The sequence below is a fragment of the Antennarius striatus genome, chromosome 4, assembly GCF_040054535.1.
Source record: "Antennarius striatus isolate MH-2024 chromosome 4, ASM4005453v1, whole genome shotgun sequence".
NCBI classification, from domain to species: Eukaryota; Metazoa; Chordata; class Actinopteri; order Lophiiformes; family Antennariidae; genus Antennarius; species Antennarius striatus.
In genome coordinates, this window is record NC_090779.1 from 24,325,115 (window position 1) to 24,345,285 (window position 20,171).

General features: G+C 44.1%; 3 protein-coding genes and 2 non-coding genes across 10 annotated transcripts; 3 read left to right on the top strand and 2 right to left on the bottom strand.

Moving 5' to 3' along the window:
* Positions 1-3,269: 3,269 nt before the first annotated feature.
* Positions 3,270-5,662, top strand: LOC137593541 (uncharacterized). Its single transcript, XM_068312348.1, has 5 exons — positions 3,270-3,403; positions 3,902-4,012; positions 4,157-4,296; positions 4,405-4,515; positions 4,776-5,662. Exons 3-5 carry the CDS (start codon positions 4,228-4,230, stop codon positions 4,947-4,949), a joined length of 354 nt encoding a protein of 117 aa, XP_068168449.1. The 5' UTR covers positions 3,270-3,403; positions 3,902-4,012; positions 4,157-4,227; the 3' UTR covers positions 4,950-5,662.
* Positions 5,106-5,206, bottom strand: LOC137594634 (U6 spliceosomal RNA). The gene has a single exon (XR_011035291.1). It is a non-coding gene; the product is annotated as a U6 spliceosomal RNA (small nuclear RNA).
* An 803-nt stretch (positions 5,663-6,465) lies between the features above and the next one.
* On the top strand, positions 6,466-9,087 carry LOC137593540 (creatine kinase S-type, mitochondrial-like). Its single transcript, XM_068312347.1, has 7 exons — positions 6,466-6,597; positions 6,698-6,919; positions 7,043-7,128; positions 7,352-7,475; positions 7,729-7,863; positions 8,516-8,641; positions 8,746-9,087. Exons 1-7 carry the CDS (start codon positions 6,469-6,471, stop codon positions 8,857-8,859), a joined length of 936 nt encoding a protein of 311 aa, XP_068168448.1. The 5' UTR covers positions 6,466-6,468; the 3' UTR covers positions 8,860-9,087.
* Positions 9,088-10,039: 952 nt separating this feature from the next.
* Positions 10,040-19,916, top strand: LOC137594313 (uncharacterized). Of its 6 annotated transcripts, XM_068313721.1 has the most exons (12): positions 10,040-10,244; positions 10,329-10,450; positions 10,544-10,610; positions 11,016-11,160; positions 11,574-11,713; positions 12,756-12,884; positions 17,919-18,014; positions 18,115-18,336; positions 18,462-18,547; positions 18,651-18,706; positions 19,392-19,455; positions 19,560-19,913. In XM_068313721.1, exons 1-10 carry the CDS (start codon positions 10,092-10,094, stop codon positions 18,661-18,663), a joined length of 1,173 nt encoding a protein of 390 aa, XP_068169822.1. In that variant the 5' UTR covers positions 10,040-10,091; the 3' UTR covers positions 18,664-18,706; positions 19,392-19,455; positions 19,560-19,913. The 6 variants fall into 6 exon arrangements, with proteins under 6 accessions (XP_068169822.1, XP_068169821.1, XP_068169820.1 ...); XM_068313720.1 differs by having other exon boundaries at positions 18,651-19,455; positions 19,560-19,916; XM_068313719.1 differs by lacking the exon at positions 18,651-18,706 and having other exon boundaries at positions 19,392-19,474.
* LOC137594635 (U6 spliceosomal RNA) lies at positions 16,701-16,805 on the bottom strand. The gene has a single exon (XR_011035292.1). It is a non-coding gene; the product is annotated as a U6 spliceosomal RNA (small nuclear RNA).
* Positions 19,917-20,171: the final 255 nt, after the last annotated feature.

Genomic DNA, 20,171 nt, shown 5'->3' on the forward strand with positions numbered 1-20,171 from the left:
GAAAGGTGATCACAGTGTTGGAGTAAAAACAGTTAAGAACAGCTTTAAAGATGAGACAAATTCAACATTCCCAGGAATGTAATGAATCTTGAGTTCTATGTTAATTCTTCTACGTGTTTTAACTTTCCTCTAGCGAATAATAATTCCACTGCCCTGCGAACTCTGTACTACCCTCCGGTGGGGCAGGAAGTGAAGGAGGGTCAGGTGCGGTGGTGGGAGAACTCCTCCAGTCCTGCCGTCCCTTTCTGTCAGACAGGCTTTTTGTTTGAAGATGGACATCCCAGTGATCGACTTTGGCGCCTACAGCCTGGATGAAGAAGAAGTTCCTGAGGAGCCGATGCACGACCTGAGGCAACAGTTTAAAACAGCTTTAACAGAAGTTGGTTTTGTTTTTCTGAAGAACACTGGGATCACTCAGGAGGAGGTGACAATATGCTAAAAGCAGACTTAAGTGTGTTGAACATGCTCACAGCAAATTTTACCTTTTTTTCCTGCCGTGTTTGGACAGATGGATCGTGTTTTGGACGTTTCGCTGAAATTCTTCCAGCAGCCTGATGAACTGAAACGACCTTTCAGCTGGAAAAACTTTGACTGCCCAAGTCACGGCTGGGTTTTTCCTGAGGAGGAGAGGTAGGAATCAGAAAACAAGCACAGCACACTTCTTATTTGCACAATGTATTTTGAAATTGAAACCAAAACTTTTTCAAACTTTTTCATAACTGCTTTTCAGGTTGAGTCCCCTTCGACCTCCAGACCTGAAGGAGGCTTTCAACGTTTGCTTTCTACAGCCTGACATTGTAAAGATTCACCATCACAGTTTTACTACGATAAATGTGACAGAATCAAATATCTGGAACCTTTTTTGTACCAAATACATGAATTAATTCCTTTATGTAAGATTGATTCCACTTTGATTGAAAAGCAGTTTGGAGCTCAAAGTCCATGTTAATATATAACTTTTATTCACACTGGTTTAGTTCTCTTGTGGACCCATGAATTTGAGATAAAACTAATGAAGCTGTTTCACTACGATGAGGAGTTGGCCCCAGGTCACTGATTACTAGAGCAGTTAGCTAACCACGATGTTGAGGAGACGACTCTGATGCAGAGGCATCATAAAAATATCAGTTTTAATGAAAGATTCCAAAGTTCAGAAAATCCAAACAAAAAGCTCAAAAGAAAGTACAATTTAACTCAGGCAGAGCAAGAGCCAGCAAAGCAAAATGCAAATTGAAAAATCCAAAATTCAGGAAAAATCCAAGTAATCTAGAGTACAAAAGCAAAATCTTCAACACAAAATGTAAAGCAAAAATTCCATATAAGGCAATGCACAAAAATGTACAGGGCGAGGTTGTCAATAGTGACTCAATACAGCAGTAACAGAAAACCAGGTTAAGAAAAGTCCCAAAATCATAACAGCAGCCAGTCTGTCAAGCAGTATCTTCTTCTTCTTTTCCTTTCGGCTTTTCCCTTCAGGGGTCGCCACAGCGAATCAATTTCCTCCATCTAGCCCTGTCCTTTGAATCCTCTTCACTCACACCAACTATCTTCATGTCTTCCCTCATTACATCCATAAACCTCCTCTTTGGTCTTCCTCTAGGCCTCCTGCCTGGCGGTTCAAAACTCAGCATCCTTCTACCAATATATTCACTATCTCTCCTCTGGACATGTCCAAACCATCTCAGTCTGGCCTCTCTGACTTTATCTCCAAAACCTCTAACATGTGCTGTCCCTCTGATGTACTCATTCCTGATCCTATCCATCCTGGTCACTCCCAGAGAGAACCTCAGCATCTTCATCTCTGCTACCTCCAGCTCTGTCTCCTGTCTTTTCCTCAGTGACACTGTCTCTAGACCAAACAACATCGCTGGTCTCACCACAGTTTTGTACACCTTTCCTTTCATTTTAGCTGATACTCTTCTATCACACATCACACCTGACACTTTCCTCCACCCGTTCCATCCTGCCTGGACACGCTTCTTCACCTCTTTTCCACACTCTCCATTGCTCTGGACTGTTGACCCTAAGTACTTAAAATCCTCCACCTTCTTGATCTCTTCTCCCTGTAGCCTCACTCTTCCACTTGGGTCCCTCTCATTCACACACATGTACTCTGTCTTACTGCGGCTAACCTTCATTCCTCTCCTTTCCAGGACAAACCTCCACCTCTCTAGCTTCTCCTCCACCTGTTCCCTGCTCTCACCGCAGATCACAATGTCATCTGCAAACATCATAGTCCATGGTGATTCCTGTCTAACCTCGTCTGTCAGCCTGTCCATCACCATAGCGAACAAGAAGGGGCTCAGAGCTGATCCCTGATGTAGTCCCACCTCCACCTTGAACTCCTCTGTCACACCTACAGCACACCTCACCACTGTCTTACAGTCTTCATACATGTCCTGCACTGCTCTAACATACTTCTCTGCCACTCCAGACTTCCTCATACAATACCACAGTTCCTCTCTGGGCACCCTGTCATAAGCTTTCTCTAGATCTACAAAAACACAATGCAGCTCCCTCTGGCCTTCTCTGTACTTCTCTATCAACATCCTCAGAGCAAATACTGCATCTGTGGTACTCTTTTTTGGCATGAAACCATACTGCTGCTCACAAATGCTCACTTCTGCCCTTAGTCTAGCTTCCACTACTCTCTCCCATAACTTCATTGTATGGCTCATCAGCTTTATTCCTCTGTAGTTGCCACAACTCTGCACATCTCCCTTGTTCTTAAAAATGGGCACCAGCACACTACTCCTCCATTCCTCAGGCATCTTCTCACTATCTAAGATCCTGTTGAACAACCCAGTCAGAAACTCTACTGCCACCTCTCCTAGACACTTCCATACCTCTACAGGTATATCATCAGGACCAACTGCCTTTCCACTCTTCATCCTCTTCAATGCCCTCCTCACTTCATCCTGACTAATCTTTGCTACATCCTGGTCCACAACAGTCACCTCTTCTAGTCTTTGTTCTCTCTCATTTTCCACGTTCATCAACTCTTCAAAGTACTCTTTCCATCTTCCCATCACACTACTGGCATCTGTCAATAGACTTCCATCCCTATCCTTAATCACCCTAACCTGCTGCACGTCCTTCCCATCTCTGTCTCTCTGTCTTGCCAGTATAACCGTCAATTATTTATTTGATCGACAATAAACACACTGTTTAATTACTGACTGATCATTTTTCTATGTCCATATCAGCTGGACCAAAACCTTTCCTGTCAGGCTCTGAGTCTTTTCTCCTTTGTCTTAGAAATGGCCACAGGGAGAGTTCCGGGAGGTCCTGACGTCTTTCTTCCTTCGTAGTAAAGAGCTCAGTCTGCGGGTTCTAACAGTGATGGCCCACAGTCTGGGCCTGGACCCCGAGGTGTTCCTCAGCGCCCATCGATCAGTGGGAAGTATGTACAAAACACTCGCTGCTCGAAATGTGGAGTGTGTTTAAGATGTTCGAGTGGGTTCATACAGGTAATAACCGTGGTAATAACCATGGTAATAAACATGGACATACAGTGACTACATCTTACAGACCTATCCATTCAGGCTGAAAATATGGAGGAACTTTTATTTTTCAAGGTAGAACAAGAACCAATGCAGTCAGAGACTGCAACATCCCACGACACCCCTGAACTCAAAATTTTACCCTGACCTACTTGCATAGGTCAAAGATCAAAGCTAGTGCTCTGACCTACTTTCATAAATCAAAGCAGTAGCTTTGATCTATGGTCTTGCTCACACTGGCCTTCTCCCACGTCTTTGTATCTTATCCAGTTCCTGAGTGTACAAAGTTAAAATTTGACCTTGACGTAGTTTTCTCAAGGTCAAAGTCCTCATCTTATTTTCATCCCCTTTGCCGCCCTAGCAATGTGCTTTTTGGTTCATCTTTCTGTCTGCAACAGTTGCAAAGATATTTGGTGGACTAACAGACTGACGGATGGACTAACGGACTTACACACAAACGCTGACAATTACAACACATCACCATTTTGAAGCGGGATGTAATAAAATCAGTGAGTTAAATGTTTGCATCTTTCAAATCATCGAAGGTGATCACGCAGTGTTGGAGTGAATACATTTAAGAACTGCTTTAAAGATGAGAAAAATCTATTATTCCCAGGAAATAATGAGTCGTGCGTGTTTTAACTCTTTCCTAGTCAAGAATAACGTCACTGTCCTGCGGACTCTGTACTACCCTCCGGTGGGGCAGGAAGTGAAGGAGGGTCAGATGCGGTGTGGAGAGCATTCGGACTACGGCACCATCTCTCTGTTGTTCCACAATAATGAAGGTCTGCAGGTAACATCTCTAGATGCAAACACCATCCTCAGTGAGGTGGAGGCCACGCTCCATCAGCATAGGTAACTCCTCAGACATGCCACCCACCAGAGTCTGGTTCCTGTCCAGGTTCAGGCTCGTTCAGGTGAATATATTGATGTTCCTGTCAGCCCTGGATACATCCTCATCAATATCGCTGACCTGATGCAGCGCTGGACCAACGATCAATTCACCTCTGCAGTGAGTTTCTCAAGTTTTGGTCCAGTTTTCAAGAAGTCCACATTTTACCTGTGAAGATGTGAACCAAAGTATCTTGAATTAATGAAACCTGTAAAGGAAAAAAAAGAGATAGATTATTGATTCTGAGAATGAGTAACTTTAGCATAAACAATAAGAGGTTAGTTTTACACTCAATAATCACTTTTGAAAAGTGTAATAAAATTGTTAATTTCGCGAAACCCCAATCAGAGTTGACATCAGGGGCTCTTCTCGTCTCTCAGCTCCACAGAGTTCTGCTGCCCCCTGCTGGAGACTCCAACACACGGCAGTCTGTGGTTTTCTTCCTCAATCCGGATGATGAAGCTCTGATCACCTGTCTGGACGGCTCGAACAAATACCCTCCAGTCACAGGACGAGCCTATCTCATGAAACGCATACAAGCCGCCTTAGACTAGAACTGCAGTCTTTCTCTTCAAAACTCACCGATGATTAAATAAATCCCAATTCCATTAATGTTTGGTTTGATGTCAGAAAACAGAATCCCTTTAAACCAAAATACAACTGAATAAAGAGCAGGGACAAGAATAACATCCCTACACTTATTGATCATCTAAAATTTTAATTTTTTTGAAGACGTGTCATCCTTGCACAGGAGTGATGCTAATCTCCTCTGAATGGTTCCAATTTTTTCTCTTTTATTATCAAAAAATAGAATTTAACAGTGCAAGTTAGGTACATTTTTTCTTCTCTTTTTGGTTTTTCTCTTCAGGGTATTTACATTTGGTGATTAACATTAAACTGAAACATTTTATATACACACCTCTTTCAATTAAATTCATTTTTCCAAAGTAAAAATCAAAATATTTGAAACTTTAACACAAAATTAATTTGACTTTTTAACGCTGTCAACATAAACATTTAACCAAAATAATCCTACATTCGTTTTTAACAAATGAGTGTGGAAAATGAGTGGTGAGCGGGAGTTTGTGTCTGTTCTGTGTGATGATTGTCGTGGAAACTGAATAAAGCCGCTAAAGAAAGTATCATCCTTATCAGTGTTCCAGCATGTTGTTTCTTGAACTCTGGTGAAATTACGTGCCGATGGCAAAGTTTTTCATTGTACAGGGAAACCCATTTCTTTACTGGTCACATGACAATAAACACTTTGAATCCCTTGAAATTTTTTTGAATCGTTTGAATCCTTTGAACTTCGGGTCTTCTTGCCTCCATGTGTTCATCTTAAAACCACTCCTGTTCCTCAACCCTCATCACTCCAATAGAGGCACAATGGCGAGCAGGGACACGGGACAGGCCAGCGCTGGTGGCCCGGTCGGTAGAAGGTATCCGGCCAGGTAATGATGACCGCCCTTACAAACAAATATCCTATCAGTCAGCAGACTGTACAACAGCTGCTCTGCTTGTTAGTTGGAAGGTCTTGGGTTTGAACCGTCTTCTCTCATCACTTCACACCTGCTCCTTCGCGCCCACGCTACTAAAAAGTTCTCGTCATCTCATTTTGTCCATGTGTCTGTGCAGCGCGGAGTACCCTGACCTCATCCGACACAACAACTACATGTCCAGTAACCTGACCCCCGCCCTCTACACCCAGCTGTACGATAAAACCACCCCCAAGGGGTTCACGCTGGACCAGGCCATCCAGACGGGCGTGGACAACCCCGGACATCCCTTCGTCAAGACTGTTGGCATTGTGGCGGGAGACGAGGAGTCGTATGAGGTCAGACTGTTTAAACTGGTACATGTTGGCTTGTCATGACTGGGTGAAAAGAAGTGCACCAGCAGTTGAGTATAGACAAAGAGTTGGCCACACTGGAAACTGGAAAAAGTAACCAAACAAGTCAGAACAGTCTAGAACTCCTTTTTATTTCCTTCATGGTCTTTTCCAGCTACAGGTGGTTGCAGGAGGTGCAGGTACGAGCAGGAGACACCCACGCCTTTGCTGCTTTATGTTATTTTATGATATTGTTCTTTTATTGGGGTCTGTCTCAGGTGTTTGCTGATCTGCTGGATGCTGTCATCAAAGAGAGGCACAACGGCTACGACCCCCGCACCATGACACACCCCACCGACCTGGACGCCAGCAAGGTAACGCTCCCAGCGCTCGTTGTCCGTCGGTTTCTCTTTCTTATCTGACAAGTGGTGCTGCTTCCAAGTGATGATTTTTCCACACCCGACTTTGTTCCAGCTCCAGTCAGGCCAGTTCGATGAGCGCTATGTGCTGTCGTCCAGGGTGAGGACAGGTCGCAGCATCCGGGGGCTGAGCCTGCCACCCGCCTGCACCCGGGCGGAGCGTAGGGAGGTGGAGAGGGTGGTGGTGGACGCCCTCGCCGGCCTGAAGGATGACTTGGCCGGGAGGTATTACAGTCTCACCCTGATGACAGACGAGGAGCAGCAGCAGCTCATCGATGTGAGGGATGCTGTTATAAAGACGCCAGGAGCAGAAGTTTCTGTCTCCATGACGATGATGACGCTCTCCTGTTTTCACCACATTTGGCTCGTTGAGTAAAAAACGTCTCTGTGTTTGTAACAGGACCACTTCCTCTTTGACAAACCCGTGTCCCCCCTGCTGACCTGTGCTGGTATGGCTCGGGATTGGCCCGATGCCCGTGGTATCTGGTGAGTTGGGTTAACGGTGTGGAAACCCGAAACCCTAACTCTGAACCCTAAACCTAATCCATAACCTGAAGCTAACCCAAACCTTAAACCTGAACCTAATCCCTGAACCTGAAGCTAACCCTAAACTACACCCTTACCCTGAACCTAAACCCTAACCCTAAACATAAACCCCAGGCCTGAACCCTAATGCTGAACCCTAATCTCCACCCGACCCCCCCTTTAGGCACAACAATGAAAAGAACTTCCTGGTTTGGATCAACGAGGAAGACCACACCAGAGTCATCTCTATGGAGAAGGGAGGCAACATGAAGCGAGTCTTTGACAGGTTCTGCAGAGGCCTGAAGGAGGTGAGTGTGATCATGTGACTGTCACCATTGCGACAGTCACATGACTGTCTAATTAATAGTATGATTGTTTACAGAAGTTCAGAAATATTCCTTCCATGATGTCCACACTGCCCAAAGACGTGCTTTTAGACAAACTTATCATTTGTCCGTTCAGCTCCAAATGCTGCACGATGACGAGATAAAACCCTCCTGTTCATTCTTTCAATGTTTTTATGTTTGCCCCAAATGTGAGAGGTTCTTCTTCTTCCGTCAGGTGGAGCATCTGATCCAGGCGAACGACTGGGAGTTCATGTGGAACGAGAGACTGGGGTACATCCTCACCTGCCCCTCCAATCTGGGCACGGGGCTCCGGGCCGGGGTCCACGTGAAGCTGCCCCTGCTGAGCGAGGTAATGGATTACTGGTAACTGGGTATAGCGCGCAGCCCCAGCCTGGTCCGACCGGTTCTACTAGTGTTCATGTAGCCAGAGCCAAGTCCCCACCCATCCACCGTGGTGCGGGAAGGCAAAAACGTATTATTAAAACAAACAACAAACAAACTGTTCAACAAAATTAATGAAAAAGACCCTGCACCAAAATATGGTTATTTCAGAAGGTTTCAGGAGAATCTGTCAGTTTTTAAGCACAATAAATGGAAATACATTTTTAAAAATGTTAATGTTAGAAAAAAAATTGTAAATCTTTCGGTGAAGATCCACCACTGCTCCATCAGTGTGACTGTGGGAATGTTGGATGCCGTCCAACACTGTGATCATGACGTCATCCAACCGGATTGGTGACTGAATCCACCAACGGGCGACGGATGGTAATTATTTTATGTGTTAATTAGTTTGTCCTCAGAGGTCGTTTGGCAGTAAAGTTCATCATCTCACTGACACGAAGCGTGTTTCGTTTTATCCTACATTTCCAGTTCGTTTCACTCCTATTTCTAGTAGTACTAGTATTTCATTTTGATTACAGTGTTGGTATTATAATATAAATGTTAGAAGAATTAAAAATATCAATAATAACATATCAATAATTTCTCTTCAACCCCTCAAGGATCCCCGCTTCGGTGAGATCCTGGAGAACCTGCGCCTGCAGAAGCGAGGCTCCGGTGGGGTGGACGCCGCTGCTGTGGACGCCGTGTTTGACGTCTCCAACCTGGACCGCCTGGGACAGTCGGAGGTAGAACACGCCTGTGGATGTACAACATGTTTATGTCATCATCTATATGTGGTAGGAACCTGGAGGTGGAGCTTCTATTGATGACATCATGTGTCCTACCACAGGTCCAGCTGGTCCAGGTCGTGATCGATGGCGTTAACTACCTGATCGAGTGTGAGAAGAAACTAGAGAAAGGCCTGACCATCGAGGTGCCCCCACCCATCAAACAGTTCACGTAGAAGACACAAACCCAACTCTCACCCCTCAAAGCTCTGGGTGCACACACACACTAATTCCCTGTTTGCTGCCCATAGATATTAAAGCTATCTATTCCTTCAAGTATGACCTGTATTTACTCCATGTAACTACCTTGCTAATCTATGTCAGACTTTTATATAATTACAGTAATTATACACAGGTAGAGTCTGCATGTTTATTGGCTGATAAAAATATTCATTTTTCATAAATTAAGGTGTTTTTTGGAAGGGATTAAAATGGTTTGAGATATTTTAAATGGTTCAATGTTGTTTTATTTATTTATTTATTTACTATTATATATTATTATTTATTCCCTACCTTGAGAACTGGACCACGGTCTACCTAACGGACAGACCCCAGTACACCCATATGGGGGACTGTTTGTCTTCTATGGTGACCACAGGGGACCATGCTCTCCCCCCTTCTCTTCACCCTCTACACGTCCGACTTCAAGCACAACTCGAATACGTGCCACATACAGAAGTACTCCGATGATACTGCGATTGTGTCATGTATCAGGGAGGGTGATGAGGGGGCGTACAGGGCATTGGGGGCTGACTATCTACCTTATGTACGAACTCAGTCACGGAACGGACTCAAGTCATGTCAGGAGGTTCTACTGTTCTTGAACTCAGTTTCAGTCCCGTGGCAGTAAGGGTGTTGTGAGGGTGTTCTGTCTGCCTCTGCATGGTGGACCCGTTTACATTGATCCGTCAGAGAATTTAAGTGATGGCCCGGAGTGTCAGGAGGAGTGTGATCACATTGGAGCAGTCGAGATGCAGTCATCAGATGTAAGATTAATTATAAGACTACTACTTCTACTACTACTACCACTACTACTACTACCACTACTACTACTACTACTACTACTACTACTACTACTTATCAATTATCAATAGCAGGAGAATGACAGTTCCTCCTTCATGAAGCACGCTGAGGTTTCAGGACAGCAAACATTAAAAATGATCAAACTGGGATTAAACCAGCGCCTCACCTGCTTTACCACAAACACCAACTATACAGGTGACAAGTCATTACACTGTAATGCAGCTTTATCTCAGCTACAATCTCTTTTCCTATTGGCTGTGAATGTCACATGACAAAACATTGATATTACATAACCAGAGGAATGTGTATAGAACTCTGCATCTGGTGGTGAGAGAACTCCTCCAGTCCTGCCGTCCCTTTCTGTCAGACAGGCTTTTGTTTGAAGATGAACATCCCAGTGATCGACTTTGGCGCCTACAGCCTGGATGAAGAAGAAGTTCCTGAGGAGCCGATGCACGACTTGAGGCAACAGTTTAAAACAGCTTTAACAGAAGTTGGTTTTGTTTTTCTGAAGAACACTGGGATCACTCAGGAGGAGGTGACGATATTGTAAAAGCAGAATTTAGTGTGTTGAACATGCTCACAACAAATTGTGCCTTTTTTTCCTGCCGTGTTTGGACAGATGGATCGTGTTTTGGACGTTTCACTGAAATTCTTCCAGCAGCCTGATGAACTGAAACGACCTTTCTGCTGGAAAAACTTTGACAGCCCAGGTCACGGCTGGGTATTTCCTGAGGAGGAGAGGTAGGAAACAGAAAACAAGCACAGCACACTTCTTATTTGCAAAATCTAGTTTGAAATAACACTTTTCAAAACTTTATAAAAACTGCTTTTCAGGTTGAGTCCCCTTCGACCCCCAGACCTGAAGGAGTCTTTCAACATTGGCTTTCTACAGCCTGACATTGTAAAGATTCACCATCACAGTTTTACTACGATAAATGTGACAGAATCAAATATCTGGGTCCAAATTTGTACCAAATACATTTTTTGAAATCCTACATTTGGGATTGATTCCACTTTGATAGGAAAGGAGCATGGAGCTCAAAGTCCAGATAAATGTATAGCTTTTATTCACGCTGGTTTAGTGCTGTTTTGTCCCCATGAAATTGCAGATAAAATAATGAAGCTAATCTGTCAAGAAAATGAATCATTTGAAATAAATATATCAGGACACATATCGAAAACAGGAAATTGCTGCAGAGAAATGCCAAAGATCTGTTTGATTAGTGACTGATCATTTTTCTATGTCCATATCAGCTGGACCAAAACCTTTCTTGTCAGGCTCTGAGTCTTTTCTCCTTTGTCTTAGAAATGGCCACAGGGAGAGTTCCGGGAGGTCCTGACGTCTTTCTTCCATCGTAGTAAAGAGCTCAGTCTGCGGGTTCTAACAGTGATGGCCCACAGTCTGGACCTGGACCCCGAGGTGTTCCTCAGCGCCCATCGATCAGTGGGAAGTATGTACAAAACACTCGCCGCTCGAAATGTGGAGTGTGTTTAAGATGTCCAAGTGGGATCGTACACATGTTAATAACCATTGGAATAAACTTAGTACCAAACAATAATAAAGCAGATTAATAAATATAGTAATTAAGATGGTAATAAATATGGTAACAAACTTTGTAATAACGCAGTGGTAAAAAGGGTAATAAAATGTGGTCATAAACATGGTAATAAATGTGAATAGATGTGGTAATAAAAATGGTCATACCGCATCTACATCTCAGACTATCCTTTAAGAGCAGCTTTAAAGATAAGACAAATTCAACGTTCCCAGGAATGTAAGGAATTTTGAGGTCTATGTTAATTCTTCTACGTGTTTTAACTTTCCTCTAGCGAATAATAATTCCTTACTTTAACTCTTCCCTAGTGAAGAATAACGCCACTGCCCTGCGAACTCTGTACTACCCTCCGGTGGGGCAGGAAGTGAAGGAGGGTCAGATGCGGTGTGGAGAGCATTCGGACTACGGCACCATCTCGCTGTTGTTCCACAATAATGAAGGTCTGCAGGTAACATCTCCTCTCTAGATGCTAACACCATCCTCAGTGAGGTGGAGGCCACACTCCATCAGCACTGGTACAGTGCCTTGCGAAAGTATTGGCCCCCTCAAGAACTTTTTGACATTTTCCCCACACTTCAGGCTTCAAACTTAAAGATAACAAACTGAAAATATTTTTTAAGAATCAACAACATGTGAGACACAATCATGAAGTGGAACCAAATTTATTCAACATTTTTTATTGTGTCTACAAATAAAAAAGTGAAAAGTAGGACTTGCAAAAGTATTGGCCCTCTGTTCTCTTAGCTCAGCTGTCTGCCTTCAGAAGTTCCCTGATGACTTCTGAATGATCCAATGTCCACCTAAATGACTAACAATGACAAACAAAGTGCACCTGCGTGTCATTTGGTCTAACATTTGTGTGACAAGTTAGAAATGATTATAATAATTATAAAATGGTAAGTTTAAAAGACTTATTTGAAGATTTACAAGAAGATGAACATTTAGTTAAGAGAAATGAAATATGTGTTTTGAAAATGGGCTAAAAACATTAAAAATTCACAGATATGTTTGAGAAGGGTTAAAAAGTTAAAACTCTAAAAGGTCGAATTAATTCATTGTTTATTTTGTTTGTTACTGTCAAAAGACAAGACGTATCAATGTTATCGTTGTTCATCAGTGCTGTCTTGATCCGATCGTCTGAGATCGATTGCTTAAGTCTTGATGTGTATTCCGGAGATTCGCGGCATTTTTCCCGCACGGCAGTAAAGACACTACCGACTGGAAATATCTCTCGTCACATTTGTGATTATTTCGCCCCCTCATTGAAGGGTGTAACATTTGCAGTTTTTTATTCATAACCACAATATGAAATGTTGAATACATTTGGTTCCACTTCACCATTGTGTCTTACATGTTGTTGATTCTTAAAAAATATTTTCAGTTTGCTATCTTTAAATTTGAAGCCTGAAATGTGGCAAAATGTCAAAAAGGCTTGGGGGGCCCCATTATTTCACAAGCCACTGTAACTCCTCAGACATGCCACCCACCAGAGTCTGGTTCCTGTCCAGGTTCGGGCTCGTTCAGGTGAATATATTGATGTTCCTGTCAGCCCTGGATACATCCTCATCAATATCGCTGACCTGATGCAGCGCTGGACCAACGATCAATTCACCTCTGCAGTGAGTTTCTCAAGTTTAGTCCAGTTTTCAAGAAGTTCACATTTTACCTGTAAAGGTGTGAACCAAAGTATCTTGAATTAATCTTTAAAATGTATTTAATTTATTTACTTTATCCCCAAAGAGAAATTATACCCTTTAAATGTAATAAAAAGATAAATGTAGCCACAAGGGGACACAAGCCAGTGTCTTATTGTGCCGGTCCGAAGCCCGGATAAATACAGAGGGTTGCGTCAGGAAGGGCATCCGGCGTAAAACTTTTGCCAAATCAAAGACGTGAATCAAACCTATGATTTCCCTACCGGATCGGTCCAGGCCCGGGTTAACAACGACCGCCATCGGCGAAGTTGACCTACAGGGCGCCGGTGGAAATTGGAATACTGTTGGTCGAAGAAGGAGAGGAGGAAAGTGCGTTCGCACAAAGAGAGAGAAGAGGAACACCAAGAGTATAGGACTGGGACTAGGGACGTTGAATGTTGGAACTATGACAGGAAAAGGTAGAGAGTTGGTTGACATGATGCAGAGGAGGAAGGTAGACATACTGTGTGTACAGGAGACCAGGTGGAAAGGTAGCAAGGCTAGAAGTTTAGGAGCAGGGTTCAAGTTGTTCTATCATGGTGTAGATAGGAAAAGAAAAGGAGTAGGAGTTATCGTGAAGGAGGAGTTTGTTAGGAATGTCCTGGAGGTAAAAAGAGTGTCGGACAGAGTGATGAGTCTGAAGCTAAAAATAGAAGGTGTGATGTTCAACGTTGTTAGTAGGTATGCTCCACAGGTAGGATGTGAGCTGGAGGAGAAGGAGAAATTCTGGCTGGACTTTGATGAAGTGATGCAGAGCATACCTAGAAGTGAGAGAGTTGTCATTGGTGCAGACTTCAATGGACATGTTGGTTCACTAAACAGAGGTGATGAGGAGGTGATTGGTGGGTTTGGTATCCAGGAGAGGAACGCAGAAGGACAGATGGTAGTTGACTTTGCAAAAAGGATGGAAATGGCTATAGTGAATACTTTCTTCCAGAAGAGGCAGGAACATAGGGTGACCTATAAGAGTGGTGGTAGGAGCACACAGGTAGACTACATCTTGTGTAGACGGTGTAACCTGAAGGAGATCAGTGACTGTAAAGTAGTGGTAGGTGAGAGTGTAGCCAAACAGCATGGGATGGTGGTGTGTAGGATGACTCTGGTGGTGAGGAAGATGAGGAGGGCAAAGGCAGAGCAGAAGACGAAATGGTTGAAGCTGAAAAAGGAAGAGTGTTGCATGACTTTTAGGAAGGAGTTAAGACAGGCTCTGGGGGGTCAGGAGGTGCTTCCAGATGACTGAAAAACTACAGCTAATGTGATCAGGGAGACAGGTAGGAGAGTATTTGGTATATCATCTGGAAGGAAAGTACATAATGAGACTTGGTGGTGGAATGAGGAGGTACAGGAGTGTATACAGAGAAAGAGGTTAGCTAAGAAGAAGTGGGACACTGAGAGGACTGAGGAGAGTAGACAGGAGTACAGAGAGATACAGCGTAAGGTGAAGGTAGAGGTAGCAAAGGCCAAACAAGAAGCTTATGATGACTTGTATGCTAGGTTGGACAGTAAGGAGGGAGAGACTGATCTATACAGGTTGGCAAGACAGAGAGACAGAGATGGGAAGGACGTGCAGCAGGTTAGGGTGATTAAGGATAGGAATGGAAGTCTATTGACAGGTGCCAGTAGTGTGATGGGAAGATGGAAAGAGTACTTTGAAGAGTTGATGAACGTGGAAAATGAGAGAGAACAAAGACTAGAAGAGGTGACTGTTGTGGACCAGGAAGTAACAAAGATTAGTCAGGATGAAGTGAGGAGGGCATTGAAGAGGATGAAGAGTGGAAAGGCAGTTGGTCCTGATGATATACCTGTAGAGGTATGGAAGTGTCTAGGAGAGGTGGCAGTAGTGTTTCTGACTGGGTTGTTCAACAGGATCTTAGATAGTGAGAAGATGTCTGAGGAATGGAGGAGAAGTGTGCTGGTGCTCATTTTTAAGAACAAGGGAGATGTGCAGAGTTGTGGCAACTACAGAGGAATAAAGCTGATGAGCCATACAATGAAGTTATGGGAGAGAGTAGTGGAAGCTAGACGAAGGGCAGAAGTGAACATTTGTGAGCAGCAGTATGGTTTCATGCCAAAAAAGAGTACAACAGATGCAGTATGTGCTTTGAGGATGTTGATAGAGAAGTACAGAAAAGTATGTTAGAGTGATGCAGGACATGTATGAGGACTGTAAGACAGTGGTGAGGTGTGCTGTAGGTGTGACAGAGGAGTTCAAGGTAGAGGTGGGACTGCATCAGGGATCAGCTCTGAGCCCCTTCTTGTTGCTATGGTGATGGACAGGCTGACAGACGAGGTTAGACAGGAATCTTCATGGACTATGATGTTTGCAGATGACATTGTGATCTGTAGTGAGAGCAGGGAACAGGTGGAGGAGAAGCTAGAGAGGTGGAGGTTTGTCCTGGAAAGGAGAGGAATGAAGGTTAGCCGCAGTAAGACAGAGTACATGTGTGTGAATGAGAGGGACCCAAGTGGAAGAGTGAGGCTACAGGGAGAAGAGATCAAGAAGGTGGAGGATTTGAAGTACTTAGTGTCAACAGTCCAGAGCAATGGAGAGTGTGGAAAAGAGGTGAAGAAGCGTGTTCAGGCAGGATGGAACGGGTGGAGGAAAGTGTCAGGTGTGATGTGTGATAGAAGAGTTTCAGCTAAAATGAGAGGAAAGGTGTACAAAACTGTGGTGAGACCAGCGATGTTGTTTGTTCTAGAGACAGTGTCACTGAGGAAAAGACAGGAGACAGAGCTGGAGGTAGCAGAGATGAAGATGCTGAGGTTCTCTCTGGGAGTGACCAGGAAGGATAGGATCAGGAATGAGTACATCAGAGGGACAGCACATGTTAGAGGTTCTGGAGATAAAGTCAGAGAGGCCAGACTGAGATTGTTTGGACATGTCCAGAGGAGAGATAGTGAATATATTGGTAGAAGGATGCTGAGTTTTGAACTGCCAGGCAGTAGGTCGAGAGGAAGACCAAAGAGGAGGTTTATGGATGTAATGAGGGAAGACATGAAGGTAGTTGGTGTGAGAGAAGAGGATGCAGAAGACAGGGTTAGATGGAGGCAATTGATTCGCTGTGGCGACCTCTGAAGGGAAAAGCTGAAAGGAAAAGAAGAAGAAATGTAATAAAAAGATAAATGATTGATTCTGAAATTGAGCAATTTCACCAAAAACAATGACAGGTTCGTTTTATAGTCAGTAATTACTTTTGAAAAGTGTAATAGTTCCTAATTTAATCGACACCCCAATCAGAGTTGACATCAGGGGCTCTTCTCGTCTCTCAGCTCCACAGAGTTCTGCTGCCCCCTGCTGGAGACTCCAACACACGGCAGTCTGTGGTTTTCTTCCTCAATCCGGATGATGAAGCTCTTATCACCTGTCTGGACGGCTCGAACAAATACCCTCCAGTCACAGGACGAGCCTATCTCATGAAACGCATACAAGCCGCCTTAGACCTAAAACTGCAGTCTTTCTCTTCAAAGCTCACCGATTATTAAATAAATCCCAATTCTATTAATGTTTGGTTTGATGTCAGAGAACAGAATGTAATGATTCACAAATCCCTTTAAACCAAAAATACAACTGAATAAAGAGCAGGGACAAGAATTACATATCTACACTTATTGATCATCTAAAATTTAAATTTTTCTGAAGACAGCAACAGGCTGCACTGGCGTCGTGCCCGGAGTGTCACCTGCCTTATGCCCCCAGTCACCTGGGATAGGTTCCAGCAACCCGTGACAGCGAACACGAGCAGGTTTACAATGTCTGTCACGAATTTGCGTGTCATCCTTGCACAGGAGTGATGCTAATCTCCTCTGAAAGGTTCCAATTTTTTCTCTTTTATTATCAAAAAATAGAATTTAACAGTGCAAGTTAGGTACATTTTTTCTTCTCTTTTTGGTTTTCCTCTTCAGGGTATTTACATTTGGTGATTAACATTAAACTGAAACATTTTATATACACACCTCTTTCGATTAAATTCAATTTTCCAAAGTAAAAATCAAAATATTTGAAACTTTAACACAAAATTAATTTGACTTTTTAACGCTGTCAACATAAACATTTAACCAAAATAATCCTACATTCGTTTTTAACAAATGAGTGTGGAAAATGAGTGGTGAGCGGGAGTTTGTGTCTGTTCTGTGTGATGATTGTCGTGGAAACTGAATAAAGCCGCTAAAGAAAATATCATCCTTATTAGTGTTCCAGCATGTTGTTTCTTGAACTCTGGTGAAATTACGTGCTGATGGCAAAGTTTTTCATTGTACAGGGAAACCCATTTCTTTACTGGTCACATGAGAATAAACACTTTGAATCCCTTGAAAAATTTTTTGAATCATTTGAATCCTTTGAATTTCGGGTCTTCTTGCCTCCATCTGTTCATTTTACAACCACTCCTGTTCCTCAACCCTCATCACTCCAATAGAGGCACAATGGCGAGCAGGGACACGGGACAGGCCAGCGCTGGTGGCCCGGTCGGTAGAAGGTATCCGGCCAGGTAACGATGACCGCCCTTACAAACAAATATCCTATCAGTCAGCAGACTGTACAACAGCTGCACTGCTTGTTAGTTGGAAGGTCTTGGGTTTGAACCGTCTTCTCTCATCACTTCACACCTGCTCCGTCGGGGTGGACAACCCCGGACATCCCTTCGTCAAGACTGTTGGCATTGTGGCGGGAGACGAGGAGTCGTATGAGGTCAGACTGTTTAAACTGGTACATGTTGGCTTATCATGACTGGGTGAAAAGAAGTGCACCAGCAGTTGAGTATAGACAAAGAGTTGGCCACACTGGAAACTGGAAAAAGTAACCAAACAAGTCAGAACAGTCTAGAACTCCTTTTTATTTCCTTCATGGTCTTTTCCAGCTACAGGTGGTTGCAGGAGGTGCAGGTACGAGCAGGAGACACCCACGCCTTTGCTGCTTTATGTTATTTTATGATATTGTTCTTTTATCGGGGTCTGTCTCAGGTGTTTGCTGATCTGCTGGATGCTGTCATCAAAGAGAGGCACAACGGCTACGACCCCCGCACCATGACACACCCCACCGACCTGGACGCCAGCAAGGTAACGCTCCCAGCGCTCGTTGTCTGTCGGTTTCTCTTTCTTATCTGACAAGTGGTGCTGCTTCCAAGTGATGATTTTTCCACACCCGACTTTGTTCCAGCTCCAGTCGGGCCAGTTTGATGAGCGCTATGTGCTGTCGTCCAGGGTGAGGACAGGTCGCAGCATCCGGGGGCTGAGCCTGCCACCCGCCTGCACCCGGGCGGAGCGCAGGGAGGTGGAGAGGGTGGTGGTGGACGCCCTCGCCGGCCTGAAGGATGACTTGGCCGGGAGGTATTACAGTCTCACCCTGATGACAGACGAGGAGCAGCAGCAGCTCATCGATGTGAGGGATGCTGTTATAAAGATGCCAGAAGCAGAAGTTTCTGTCTCCATGACGATGATGACGCTATCCTGTTTTCACCACATTTGGCGCGTTGAGTAAAAAACGTCTCTCTGTGTTTATAACAGGACCACTTCCTCTTTGACAAACCTGTGTCCCCCCTGCTGACCTGTGCTGGTATGGCTCGGGATTGGCCCGATGCCCGTGGTATCTGGTGAGTTGGGTTAACAGTGTGGTAACGAGATAAAACCCTCCTGTTCATTCGCTCAATGTTTTAATGTTTGCACCAAACGTGTGAGAGGTTCTTCTTCCGTCAGGTGGAGCATCTGATCCAGGCAAACAACAAGGAGTTCATGTGGAACGAGAGACTGGGGTAAATCCTCACCTGCCCCTCCAATCTGGGCACGGGGCTCCGGGCCGGGGTCCACGTTAAACTGCCCCTGCTAATGGATCACTAATGGATTACTGGTAACTGGGTATAGCGCACAGCCCCAGCCTGGTCCGACCGGTTCTGCTAGTGTTCATGTAGTCAGAGCCAAGTCCCCACCCATCCACCGTGGTGCGGGAAGGCAAAAACGTATTATTTAAACAAACAACAACAACAAACGAAGTTTTCAGGAGATTCTGTCAGTTTTTAAGCACAATAAATGGAAATAAATTTTTAAAAATGTTAATGTTAGAAAAAAAATTGTAAATCTTTTGGTGAAGATCCACCACTGCTCCATCAGTGTGACTGTGGGAATGTTGGATGTCGTCCAACACTGTGATCCATGACGTCATCCAACCGGATTGGTGGCTGAATCCACCAACGGGCGACGGATGATAATTATTTTATGTGTTAATTAGTTTGTCCTCAGAGGTCGTTTGGCAGTAAAGTTCATCATCTCACTGACACGAAGCGTGTTTCGTTTTATCCTACGTTTCCAGTTCGTTTCACTCCTATTTCTAGTAGTACTAGTATTTCATTTTGATTACAGTGTTGGTATTATAATATAAATGTTAGAAGAATTAAAAATATCAATAATAACATATCAATAATTTCTCTTCAAACCCTCAAGGATCCCCGCTTTGGTGAGATCCTAGAGAACCTGCGCCTGCAGAAGCGAGGGGTGGATGCCGGAGGTAGAACACGCCTGTGGATGTACAACATGTTTATGTCATCACCTATATGTGATAGGAACCTGGAGGCGGAGCTTCTGTTGATGACATCATGTGTCCTACCTCAGGTCCAGCTGGTCCAGGTCGTGATCGATGGCGTTAACTACCTGGTTGAGTGCGAGAAGAAACTGGAGAAAGGCCTGACCATCGAGGTGCCCCCACCCATCAAACAGTTCACGTAGAAGACACAAACCCAACCCCCACCCCTCAAAGCTCTGGGTGCACACATGCACTAATTCCCTGTTTGCTGCCCATAGATATTAAAGCTATCTATTCCTTCAAGTATGACCTGTATTTACTCCATGTAACTACCTTGCTAATCTATGTCAGACTTTTATATAATTACAGTAATTATACACAGGTAGAGTCTGCATGTTTATTGGCTGATAAAAATGTGCATTTTTCATAAATTAAGGTGTTTTTTGGAAGGGATTAAAATGGTTTGAGATATTTTAAATGGTTCAATGTTGTCTTATTTATTTATTTATTTACTATTATATATTATTATTTATTCCCTACCTTGCGAACTGGACCACGGTCTACCTAACGGACAGACCCCAGTACGCCCGTATGGGGGACTGTTTGTCTTCTATGGTGACCAGCAGCACGGGGGCGTCACAGGGGACCGTGCTCTCCCCCCTTCTCTTCACCCTCTACACTTCGGACTTCAAGCGCAACTC